Source organism: Melopsittacus undulatus, chromosome 2, assembly GCF_012275295.1.
Source record: "Melopsittacus undulatus isolate bMelUnd1 chromosome 2, bMelUnd1.mat.Z, whole genome shotgun sequence".
NCBI lineage: Eukaryota > Metazoa > Chordata > Aves > Psittaciformes > Psittaculidae > Melopsittacus > Melopsittacus undulatus.
The window spans coordinates 96,125,009-96,138,229 of NC_047528.1; the positions used below are offsets into that span (position 1 = coordinate 96,125,009).

Genomic DNA, 13,221 nt, shown 5'->3' on the forward strand with positions numbered 1-13,221 from the left:
GTTGTTCTTCACTATGAATTAGTCTACCTTTAAAATCTCTTTCTGAGAGCATGAAACAGTTTTTGGTCCCAGAAGGCCCTCACCTCACCCCAGTATAACCAGATGATACCACCCTCACATTGTTCTCCTTCTTCTCAGCCTTTTACAAATGCGCTCCATGATGCTGGGGGCAGTGGAAAGAGGACAGAGTAGGAGACAAGTTGAGCATGCTTTCCAGCAGATTTCTTCATTTTCAGAGCAGACAGCAGAGCCTGAACGACAAGCAAGCCCAAGGCTATGGTCCTTCTTCTGGATGCCCTTCTCACTCACGCAGGGGTCTGCCAGGAGCAGGGTGATGACCTGTAACAGAAGCAGCACCAAGCTGCCCCCAGCTCTTTTACCCTGGCTCACTTGCAGGAGAGGTTTAAAGGCTGATAATACGGTGGCAGTGGATGAATTTTGTGATTTTCCCCACATATACCCTACTCTCTTCCAAGGAAAAGAAAAATCCACTGGAGTAAGCAGGTAAAATCTTGGATTGATTTTTTTTTCATGGATTATTTTCAACATTAATTTGAAGATACATTTCCTCATGTATCATGGGCCTTTTAATCGTTTATCAAAAAGACAGTACTTGGGAAGTAATAATTAGGGCTGGGGAGTGTGAGAGAGGTTCAAAGGACTTGAACCCTCCTGACAGAATAAAGTAACAGCTACAGAAGGCCCATAAATCAGTACTGAAGTCAAGCATGCTACACTGACTTACAGCTATGGGCCATTTTACCCAACTTTTGGGGAAAATACTTACACGTGACTTGCCAAGAGAGCTGTGAAGGGGAGGGCACTGCAAAGGAAGGAATGAACAACAAACATGGAAGGAGAGAAAAAATAAATACCAACAAAAGATTTTTTATCCAAGACAGACTGGCATGGTGATTGAAGGTGATTAATTAAAATCTGGGTTTCTGGGAGTTTCTACCAGATCTGAGCCTCTTTTATCTGATAAATTCTTTTCCTTTACTACTGATGCTGTCTATTGGCAAAACCCTATTATTTTTCAAGCTTTTGTTCAGGGACAAACTGTGACCTGTTGACCAGTCAAAGCCACAGGGAGAAGACGCAATTCCTTTGAAATTGAGCAACCCACCTGGTCTGAGTTTTACTCTCAGCAGCTAACATATAACTGAAATTTCCTTTCATACATTAAACTCAGCCTGTTGCATAAACTAAGAGACACACACCGCAGGGTACTTAAAAACACGGAAAGTTGTTCTTTTTTTGTTGACAGTCAGGTTCTGGGGTACAGTTGGAAAAACAGCTGTGCATTGATCAACAACACAATGACGTGGTGGTTTGGGGTTTTGTTGCTGTCACAGGTGTGGAATCACTGACTCCTTTAAAAAATATATTTCATTATGTGTTTCTGTGTCAGCCTTTCCCTCTAAGCTGCCGGCAGCAGGAAGCCCTTTATGAGCAGAAACACCTGTGGATGTTTCTCATTTTTGTGTGCATACTTCAACATTTCAAAGGGCATTCCTTGGCTTGCAGCTCTTCATGCAAAGTCAAAGCTCACCCGCTTGGTTTGTGAGACCATGGGGTAAACATTTTGGCTTGGGGGCCCTGTCTGTGGGAACTGTCGCACAGGGTTAGCTGCAGCTGCATTTAAACAGCTATAAAAAACGACTCCTGAAGAAACACTTCAGACGGAGAATGGTTCTGGCCTGGTCATGGAAAACTGTTAATACCGAGCAGCAGAGAACTGTGCCCGGGGTTTCTGGACAGTGGTGGGGTGAGGCTGCAAGCAGCACAGGACGGGCACAGCCTGCCATGCTGGAAGCACTCAGGTGTTACCAACATCACAGTCGCCAGCATCACCTTCACCGGAGCGAGTCCCACACACCGGTTCTGCTCTGGGGCTTACAAACCAGCCGCGGTTGTGATCCCAGTTCACAGACAACCGCGACTGTGATCCCAACAGAAAACCCCTCGTACGCAGCACCTGACCGAGGCGCCGGGAGGACGATGGGCGCAGCCTTCCACAGGGCTCCCCCCGCAGCCAGCCCCGGCCGAGCGGGACCGAGGCGGACAAAGCCGGCAGGAGGCGGGGAAGAGTGAAGGGCCGGGCCGCGACGGGGCGGCCCCACCGCCGCCACATACGGCGCCTTCGGGCCAGCCCGGGGGCGGCCCCGGCACTGCTGGGGTCAGCGGGCCCGGCCCGGCCCCGACGGCACCGCCCGCCACCCTCCCCACCCCGGCCCGCCTTCGCGCTGGGGCGGTCGGCGGCTCCACGCCCGCCGCCGGCATGGAGGCAGCGGGGCGGCGCGGCCCTGCCGGGGGGCGCCCCGTCTGGGGGGTGCTGCACCCCCCGCTCCTCCTCCTCCTCCTTCTCTTGGCAGGTCAGCGGCCCCGGGCGGGTGCGTGGGGCAGGGGAAGACGCGATGCCGCAGGCAAAGGGTGCGAGCGGTGCTGGGAGGGCTGCGAGGGCCGGGGCACGGCGGGTTAAGGCGGGTTAAGGCAGGCGCAGGGGCTTTTCCTGGTTCCCGGAGGTGGAAGTGGCAGCAGAAGTGGGTGTCCCAGCAGAGCTCTCTCGGGCAGAGAGTGCTGTGTGCGAGTCCTCGGGCTGCAGGGAGGTTAAATGCGTGTCCTGCGGGAGAGACGCGGTGTGGTGTCCTGCCCCCACCCCTGGGCAGGTGAGAGCACCCCTCGGTAGCGCTGGGTGTTGCGAGGGAGCAGGAGCCACAGGAGGCGGCTCCCCTCACATTTGGCCCAGTAGCTGTGCTTTCCGGGCATGTTGTGGGCACAGCTGTAGGTGCTTGTGCCAAAAAGTGGGTAATGGTGCAAAAGGCCGAAGCTGGTGTCATGAAGGTCCTGAGGGCTAACAGTGTGAAGGCCATGGCCATGGAGTATCCCTCATTCGGGCATGGTGGTTACCTCACAGTAGAGCCCATGCCAGTCGCTGTCTTCCTCTCTCCTCTTTGTAGAAACAAAAGTCTCTCTGGCTGCCCCAGTTCACTTGACTGAGGGGCTGGTCTTCAGCTGATGGATCACTTGTTCCATGTTTTGTGCTTGTGAGTTTCCTCAACACAAGGGTACAGGCTGAGGGCACAGCTGCATGAGCTGACCCTTGTGATGTGTTGGGTAGCCTTCTCCAGCCCTCACCTTGGTGCTTGTTTTCAAGCAGAGACCAAGCATGAGCAGGTTCGGAGAGCTGACCTGTGGAAATGTAGCAAGCAGGATTAAGATTTTGGGATGGATCAGCAGCATGAGCCATTCACTGCGCACTCAGTGCACAAAGGAGCCTTGGTGCAAGGTGGGAACTTGCGGACAGAGGTAGGACCGGAACAGGACTGTGTCAGCAGCTGATGTGAGGCAGGGTTGCCCACATCCCAGTACGTGGAAAGTTTGGTCAGCAAGTATGAAAGACAGTAATGGGAGAGTGGGAACCATTTAGCATGATCTGCTGCCTAGGGAACAGGAGCCATGGAGTGTCAGGAATGCTTCCACATTGTTTGCCATCTTCATTTTTCAGGTCTGTGCTCTGGCAGTGTGTGACCGAAGAGGTCACCAAGGGCGGTGGTGTGTGGGGCAGGGAGTCCGTTTGGATTCATCCAGGCTGCAGCTGAGGGCCTGGCAGTGGGGAAGAAGATCTGCGAAGCACAGGATCCCTGAGGGTTTTACAGTGCAGTGTCAGTACCCAGAGACTGTAGGGTGTTATTTACCTGACTTAGGGCTTTGAAAACACTGAATTGCAACAGCACAGGATGCCGATAGCTTTAAAATAGCTTCTCACAGCAATAAAAGGATACGTGTTCTTCCACATTTCTTAATTGTGATGAGCTCTCTGTTGTGTCACAGTGTGCGGTGGTCCTCAGTCTGACAGAGGCTTACTGCTGGAAACGTTTGCAGCCCTGTCTGGGCAGGACACTGCCTTTGGCAGTGGGGCTGATGGGCACCACCGTGTAGTGCTGGCCATGACCATGGAGAGAGGGGATTGCCACCATCCGGCAGGGGTGAGGGAGCCCCAGGCAGCTCTAACTTGCACCCCAGGCTAGGGCTGGGCAGGGACTGGGAGAGGTAGCCAGTTCCCAGGCAGATTCCTTCTCCTCTTCTGCTACCCTGCAGCTGAGCAAGACAGGCAGCTTGGCCTCAGGTTTCCCTCTAGACTCCTTGCTGGAATGAAAGGAGGTGATCTGTGGTGTCCCTATGTTTAAAAATGCTTTTTTAAAAATTTATTTTGAAGTATTAAGCACGAGAAGGAACTGATATGGCCAGCTATAAAATACCCATGCACAAAGCACCTGAAAAGCAGAATGAGTGGGAATGGGCTGCCACTAGGATTACAGGGTCAGATTGTGCCTCAAGTGAAGTCCCGTGATTGTATAAAACTGTTAGACTGCATTTCTTCAAAGCTGAGCTGTACAGCATTTTGTTGTTGCTGCTGTTTGACCGCATGAATGTTATTTTTATTCAGCAGAAGATTGTCTGGCTCAGTGTGATAATGACTGCAAAGCTTACTGCTGTGATGGGACTACTCCCTACTGCTGTTCATATTATGCCTACATTGGGAATGTCCTTTCGTAAGTATATCTGCACTTTGAAAAGGAATTATGTGCTGTGTTCATGAACACTAAACTTGGGGTGCAGGAAACTGTTTTGGCAGTAAACGGCATCAGGGTTTGGGGCTATTGGATTTTGGTTTGGTGTGTTATTTTTCTTGCTGGTAACAAACACTGGTACTCCTCTGAAGTCTCATGTTACATATACTTTTGAAGCATACCAGAAAGTATGCTAAAATTGAGGGTTATGTATTTAGCCTGCGTACAATAATATAATTTGTGGGCGTAAGTTTTAGAGGTAGTGAGAACTCTTCAGATGAAAAGGACTGTGAATAGAAATCTCGTGGGTTTTGTTGAAATACTTTGTTACACTACCTGAGTCAAACCAGTTGGATTTGAGACCTTTTGCTTTGAGTAATAACCCCCTTTTCTTTTTAATGACTTGTTTGTTTTTATTAAGTGGTGTTTTGGCTTTTTCTGGAATTTATTGAATAGATTCTAGGTGAGGGTAATCTAACCTTTTAACACTGTGGTATGAATATCATGTTTCACAGTGCTTAAAAAAGACCACAGCAGGTGAAATGGGGTGGTTGTGAATATTTCTTATCTAGAGAAAAATATAGGAAAAAAAATAGGAAAAAATATTGTTGATTAAAACATAAGCTCTAGTGAAGCTGTTTAGCTATACATCAATGAGGAAGAAAAGAAGTTTGCATGCTAGTGAACCTGATTCTAGGCTTTGGGCTTAATTTAGGTGAAAAGCCTTAAATATTATGTTCTTGTGCAAAGACAAACCTAAATGAAACATAAAATCATAGTCACAGAGTGATTTGGGTTGAAAGGGACCTTAAAGATCATCTAGTTCCAACCCCCTTGAACACTGCCAGGGATAGGGTATCCATAGCTTCTGGTGTAATCTGTTCTGCTGACTCACCACCCTCATAGTGAAGAATGCCTAATCTAAATCTGTTGTTCTTCAGGATAGGGCATCTTTCTGTTTCATCAACCCCACCTTCAGGGTAGGGCATCTTACCTTCTCTTTCATCAACCCCACCAGTAATCTTCTTAACTTTTAACATGTGTTCTGTAATGTATTTTTGGCTTATATTCTTGACTAAACCAGGAAAGGAAAAGGAGGCTCGTCATACGGACTACTTGGTGCTTTGGGAGGAGTGAGTGGGAAGGTGATAGTTGCTTTCTCTAAAAAGACTCCTCTCTTGCAGTTTTTGTTTCAGCCATGGTACCTGGGGAGTATGCCAGTGTTCCTTCCCTTCAGCATATTTTACAGCACTTTGAAGGAGTAGGCAGAGTGATGGTGTTTTAATACAGACTCAATCCACAGTTTTTAAAGCAGATCAGACACTTCCTGGACTCAAGTAAATAAAATTATAGAGCACTAGAATCCTTCATTGCTCTGGAAGTCAAAAACCATGTACTTAAGATTGATTACTGTTGGGGAATGACAACAAATCTTTTTTCCTGCTTACCTAGGGAATGTCTGCTTTAATTTTATTTTTTTTTCTTTTCTCATTCCAAAACTGCTTTCCCATTTATATGTGTGGAAGGAGGTGCTGGTTTTGAGTACCTATTCTAGCTCGTGTATGGTTAAGATACAATGGACACAGTAGCCTAGGATATCACATTATAAGAAGGAGGCATCTCATAGAGTGCATGGATTTCATCTCCCACTTCCATGTGAACATCAGTGGCATTTGTCCAGCCTAATGACAGAGCTGTGCTTTGGGAAGGATCGACCAGGGAATTCTTTAGAGTGACTGCTGAAATGTTCAAACCGTGCCTTCAGCACCAGGCTGACACAGAATTTTTTGTACGTTTATTTAACAAATGTAAACAGCTATTAAATTAGAGCTGAGTGCCAGAGGCTTTGACACACTGGAAGGGTTTGTGTGTGTTTGGATGGGTTTAAATACTGGAGGGGCTCTTAAAAGTGCCATTTGCCACATCTCTCAAAGGAGACATTTGATTCTTCTAATTTTTTATGGTTAAGCACTCCAATTCATAGACTGGAAGACCAGGAGTCATTACACTCTTCTGAGCTGACATTTTGTGTGATTGAGCATAGATTATTTTTTGTGCCCCCTAAAATCTGTTTTGGGGGTATCTTCTTTAAATGCCTGTAATCTCACTTTGAAGACTTCAGGCGTTAATGAGTTGACCATCTCTCCTGGGAGACTGTTCTGTAGTTCATTTACTAACATTGCTGAGAAAATTTGCTGGGAAATAAATGTTGGAATCCTACTGTCAAATCTTAACTCACTTGCAAATTTGAAATGTGGCCCTAAGTAGTCATCATGACAGCTCTCAACCTTATCACTGAGACGGGTGAACTCTGTCAGCCTCACGTGTAAGATTTGCTTTGTTTTGCTTTGCCCTGCTCTGGGGTCAGTTCTTTGGCCTTCCTTTGAGCTCCCTCTAGTATTTGTTGAAGCATGGCTAGTAAGGCTGAGCGCAGGCTTTTGACAAAAGCCTTGCCAGGATTATTTTTTCCTGTATCTTTCTTTGAGTACCTATTCTGAAGCAGCTGTCTGTGATCATCACAGAAGACATACCCCAGCTTTAAGTCTTTAAGCCATGGTCTTCAAAGTATGTTTACTGCTTTAAGCCTGCAAACTGTTCTTTGCTAGGCTTACTACCTTGCAAAAGACGTTATTGTGACTTTTAGCTATGATCCGTAAGAATAACCTTCCCTTTTCATTATTTGGCATTATATTGGTCTTTTACATGCAAACTTTTCACACAGAAGTTTCATGTTGCCTCACCCTCAAATGACAAACCAATGAAATTGCATTAGAAGAAGACACAATCCCTGGAACTGGAAAATGGCCACTAGCTCCTTACCTGCATATGTCTTTCTGTTAACAATTGTGTATTGAAATCTTTTAAAGAATGATTTTTAATCCAACAAATTATGTGTCTTGCTAGTTCTCTGTAATACTGTTCTTTAAATATTCTTCTCTTCCTATGTCACCATTTTTGATCCTACTGTCTACACCAAACAATGCATTTGATCTGCATGGGTGCCTTCAGAAGTGTCTTTTTACTGTCTTAAACACCATTAGTAGTCCTCAGGGTTGTTTTGGCTCCTCTCCTTCTTTAGAGGTTGTCTGTTCTTCATGTGTTTACCACTAATTTCTGTGCTCTGTCCATTCATTATAAATCTGTATGTCTTTCTGAAGTTTCTGTTCTTTATCTTTTCTGGGTTGTTTTTTATTTCACAAGCATAACTCTCTGTTGCTGTTTTGGAAAAGCCTTTTGGCATGCAATAGGTTCTTTTTAAACAATTTTCTGTTTTGTTTCATGCTTCTCACTCTTCTTTTTCTAGACCCATATGCCAGCAATTGTGCAGACAAGCTATAAACACCAGGCAGTGATGTATATACTGATTTTAAAACAAAATCGGTGTGACTAGATCGTGCTCATTGATACTTAAGTTGCTTGTAGCTTTTAGGTAATTAATTAACTCTCTTCACTCATTAAAATGAGATCAACACTGAATTATTCCATGTAGGGATTTAGAATTTTCTGGTTTAGGAAATCGTCATCTTTTTAGGACACCAGGGAATTTTTTTTCTTCAGTCAGATGAAGTTTGCAGCAAACATCCTCCCGGCTGTGTGCATCTCTGATTAGCCTGTTTTTCTTTCCACACATGAAGAACAGATGCAGAGTTATCAGCTCACTCTAGTATTAGGATTTCAAGGCCTGTAAGAGAAGTTCCAATAACTCCATCTTTAGTTGGACTACAGGTATAATCTGTAAGCATTCAAGGTCTGTGACTGAGTCATCTGTAGTCCCATGAGCATCTCTAACGTAAAGTAATGCATCCTTCCTCCTCTGCCTGCTTCATGATGCCCTTTTGGAGCAAGTTGTCACAGCATTAATGTTCCAGCTATATTTCCCTTCCTACTAGTTTTCAATAGCTACAGCCTGTCATTATTTCCTCTGATGCATATGCATTTCCTCCTGTTTATTTGCTTGGCATGTACTGCTTAATAGTTAGCCCTTCTAAAAATTGTTTGGGGTTTTTTTTACAGATTTATGTTTGAATTTGTGCAACATAACAGAGCTGTGTGTAGGATGAAGGAAAGGTGCAGGGAACCTTGAGTGCTCAAACTGTTCCTCCTGCCCACCTTTTCATTCCCCACCAGAAGAAAGTTTGGAGGCATCCTTCCCAGCCTTCAGCATCATCGCAGATCTTTGAGTCAGGAAACTGAGACTGCCCTCCAGAAGGTAGTTTCTAAGCAATTGGACTCATTTGTGACTGACCTTTTATCAGTGTCACTTTGCTCCATCTGCTTCTGCAGCTCACTACCAGGCTAGGGACTGTGACAACTGTAGTGTTATCTCTTGTGACGGATGCTCCAGGTTTGCCCACAACAGTATCTTCCTAACTGTCAAATCAGCAGCATTTTGACTGAGGAACTGGAGACATCTGGTTATTGCCTTCAGCTCCAGCCTCAAACCCCAGTGCTCCTCAGAGGTGGGAGTTGGTATGAAAGCGGTTTCTTCTGCAGAACCCAAATTTAAGTGTGTGCTTCTGACAACACTTTTTGTATTTGCTTCTGAGAGGTCCCAGATTGTCTGGCCCTCATGGATTTTCTGTCAGCTCTTTTCCAACTTTTTTTATTTTCTCCATGTTGTGCCTTGTATTTATCACTGCTCATAGGTAACTTCTGAGCCACAGAGAGCTCTCTGGGCAGAGATGCCAGTAGATGTATGCTGTCAGGAGTGGTTCTGGATGCTATCTTTGCTCTTGCACAGCACTTTGGGACCAGCAGCTGTGAGTTGATGTGAAATAAACCCAGATTGCAAGTTAAATAGTGGAGCAAAGAGGACAGAAACTCCAGCTATTCTTTCAAATGAATGCTTCTTGGACAGTTGAATATTCAGTGGGAAGTGAAAGGAATTGCACCCAGATTTGGTCCACAGTATTTAAGAAAACTCATTGATAAAATACTCAGCCCTGGTGAATGGTCTGTATTTTCCTGCTTAAGCCTTTAAGGGGAGTAAACTGGACTACTGGCTTAAGCAGAAGAAAGCTAAGATGCAGTGATGCTACCTTACATTGTAAAGTATATGAATTTTCTTGGTAAATGTCTTCAGAATGACTTACTGTAAGGCAACTTTTATTTAGAAAAATAAAGTAAAACACATGATTCCAAGGACTTCAAAAGTAACTGGAGGAAAAAAAGTAAAAATTTTAGAGAACTGTGATCCCATTGCAGTTAGTGGATGATTATTTGCAAGAGAGTAGGTGGAAAAGTCTTACCAGAGGTAAAGAGCATGCAACAGCCTGTGTAGTTACCACTGAAATATCAGGTGTTATTTACATGACCATAATCTGTGTTGGAAGGGCTGAGGTTTTTGGGTGTATTTTTGTTTTCTTTTAAGTCTAGAGGTTGCACAATGTGGCCAGGAAGGAAGGCAGACAGAATGGGAGGAAAAGAGGCAGAGAGTACATTTAACAAAAATTGTGTGCGTGCCTCAGCCTGCATAACCGAAGAAAAAGCCGTGAGTAGTGTATTTAAGTGTGGCATCTGACATGAAGTGTTTTATAACCAGTAGTACTTTCGAGAAAAGCAGCTGGCCTCAGAAAATGTCCCTTAAGCTGATTCATTTGATATGAGTATATGGGATGGAGGGTGGATACACAGCTGGAGTGCACCAAAGGACAGAATTAACAGAGTTAGGAATATTGACATGTAACCTCTGGAGTTTATAGTGAATAAAAAAAAATCAGGAAGCTTGGTATTCACTGTAGATTCCAAATAATTAAAATTAGACACTCTCAGGCATCCCACAGTAAATATGTGAAGCAGCATATGGGTTGGGGATGGTTCTGTGTCTGCATGACAGTTGTATGGTACTTTGCTTAAAATAAAATTGCATTCCTCTTCATCAACGCAATGTTCACAAATTCCCACGACTGAAGTACTTTGAGCTGATACATAAAGGTGCAAACTGTATTTACCTGGTAGTTGTCATTTCATGCCTCTGGCTCTGAGACTCCTGATACAATGCCAGAGGTGTGCCAAAGGCCTGGCTCAAGTGTGCCAAAGGCCTGGCTCAATAATTATGTTTTCCACATGGCTTGAGTTGCAGCTTCTGATCAGGAGAGTCTTATTGTGTGAGCACACACAGTAAAGCCTGAAGATGCTTGTGCTGAGAGCTTGGGGTGGCTTTAAACATGTCATCAGTAAGGGCAAGACTGATAACCATTTCCCTTTTCTAAGAGGTGAATAACAGTTCAGCCTTTCAATCCTTGGTCTTCAATATCTATGGAAGCATGCTATCTGTGCTTCAGCATAGGAAAACCTCCACAAAAGAGGTATCCAACTCTCTCTCTGTGCAGGGGTTGATTAACCACAGCTTAGAAAAAGATCCAGGACCACATTTGCATTGTAAGATCTGCTGGAGAGTAAACTGGTATTCAAAATGTGACCTTTGTGAAGTGTTTGAACTTCCAGTTGTTTTTTGTTCCATGCCTATTGTCCCAGTTCATATCCTTTAGCAGGGAATGTGTGATCAGATTTATGACCAGAGCACTGTCTGCTCTTGATGACGGCTGCAGAGGAAACCCTTGTCAGCACCAGAATTAAAACACAGGGTGCCTCTTCTTTGACCCTTTGTGTTTTCATTTCTGACCCTGTGTTGTGACAGGCAGCTCAAAATGGGGAAAAAAATGTTTTGCTTGCCAGAGCAGCTCTCAAAAGATAGCTCCCACTTCAAGTTTCCCACCTCTTTTTTTGGGGGAGTGTCTAACTGTTTTGAAATGTTTGGGACTATGTTTGATAGGTTTTGAGAGTTTAGGGGTTTTTATATTAATAGGTAGCCATAAGGACTAGAGTATTCTTTTCAGTGAAAACTGGAAGCCTTTGTAAATATGGAAATTCAGTTGTTAGAAGAAAAAAGGCTAGCACTGTTTCGTGCTAAAATTTGAGTTGTTGACATCCCTGTGGATCATCTGGTTTTCATCATTTGGAGGATTGTTAGGATCTGGCCTGAAAGTGGAACCATTAAGGTATAAATCACTGAAATGCTCTCTGTGGCTTAGAGAAAACTCTGAGGGGGAAAAACAAACATTCATAAGGAATTCAGTGAAATTAACTTGCTTATACTGTACTACTTTAAAAATATGTTTTCAGTGAAAAGGAGAGATAATTTTGTGTTTATCACTTGCAGTGGTCTGTTTTGGAAGCCTGCAGGATTTTCCCATAAGGTTGGGTCATGCAAAAGATAAATGTTTTCTTAACACTTGGTAGGGCTGATGTAAAGACTGAGCCTGGGGATTATGCTGATCACAAGAGGATTGTCCTTTCTTTGTGAGAATTTTACCCTCTGTCATTTTATGCCCCCTCACACATCTTTACCTTTTTCAAATGGTGGAAAGGTCCACCTCCAAATTTTGTAAGAATCTGTAACTTTGTTTAGTCATCTGTACATCCAAAACTTCAACAGAATTCAGATAGTCTGATAGTCACCAGCTCAGCGAAGTAGTTAAATGCATCTGTAACTTCAGGGTGGTGAGTGGATGCAGTGGAGAAAGACTTCATGCTATTGAAATCAATAAGCTAATTAGTTCAGCGGGGATTTCATGCACTTGGCTCTAATGGGACAAGGTGTAAGCCGAAGTACCTCATTGTATCCAAGTGTCATAAAACCACATCTTTTCTTTCTTTTTTTTGCTTTTAATAACCATGATACCTTCCACATTCACTGTCACTTCACGCTCTCTTGTTCCCAGTCCAAGTACTGCTTAAGGAGGTGTGTCGCTCCTGGAGGGTGAGGAGGTACACAGGACAAATCCCACCTCATCTGATCCATCTGTTCCCTGCACATGCAATACATATATGCGTCCCCTACCCCCAGCTGGAGAATTTCTGTTTTATTGGCTAATTCTGAGATTTCACTGAGTTTGATTCTCAGAGGATTAGTCTGTTATGTTTTCTACTGGTTGCTCTGTAGTAAGTAATATCACACCAACTCGGAGCAGAGTTATTTATGAAGATACTTCTGGGTCAAAAGCTACGCATGAGGGCCATTTGATGCAGTGCAGTGTAATTGCAGCCAATCCAAATAAAACTAGGCACAGTAATTCAATATTTGGACAATATTGTCCTAGAAAGATAAACTCATTCTAATCTTAATATGCCTCTTTAAGGCACAGAAACAAAGTTTGATATATATATAAGTGAGTTATTAAAAATTAAAGGAAATGAACTATTAATTCACAGGGCAGCCAACAAGTTCCTTTGAGATTTATCACAACTGGATAGAAATTCCATAGTTAATATAATCCTTAGAAATTCAATTAAGTTTTCTCAATTCTTTTTCTCTATTTAAAAAAGGAAAAAGTTTTGACTTTTACCTTCAGCATCACTTCCACTGTCATTAAATCCTTCCTTTTTTTTCTCTCTCTCTTTTTTCCCCCCTGTAATTAATTATTTTTGTGAAATATTTCTGCTGAGACTTACTCCATACATAAATATTTAGTATGGGATGGAGAAATGCACATCTCACAAACTGGGCAGGCATATTTCATCATCTTGTCTCCCTCTGTTGGCTCATCCACACAGATAAGAGATTTTTACTGCTACCATTAAATGCAGTTACTCCTTTTGTTCACAAGGGAGGCATGGTTGGCTGCTGAATGTTCCAGCTTCTTTG

At 43.9% G+C, this 13,221-nt stretch overlaps 1 protein-coding gene across 2 annotated transcripts in view; it reads left to right on the top strand.

The window, feature by feature from the left end:
- The first annotated feature begins 2,264 nt into the window (after positions 1 to 2,264).
- The window catches only part of CYYR1 (cysteine and tyrosine rich 1), a 56,659-nt gene continuing 45,702 nt past the window's right edge, over positions 2,265 to 13,221 (top strand). The window contains exons 1-2 of one of the 2 annotated variants that reach the window (XM_034074421.1): positions 2,265 to 2,375; positions 4,454 to 4,556. In XM_034074421.1, coding sequence (XP_033930312.1) covers positions 2,282 to 2,375; positions 4,454 to 4,556 — 197 coding nt within the window. In that variant the 5' untranslated portion in view covers positions 2,265 to 2,281. The other variant, XM_031051323.2, reaches the window with a different exon arrangement.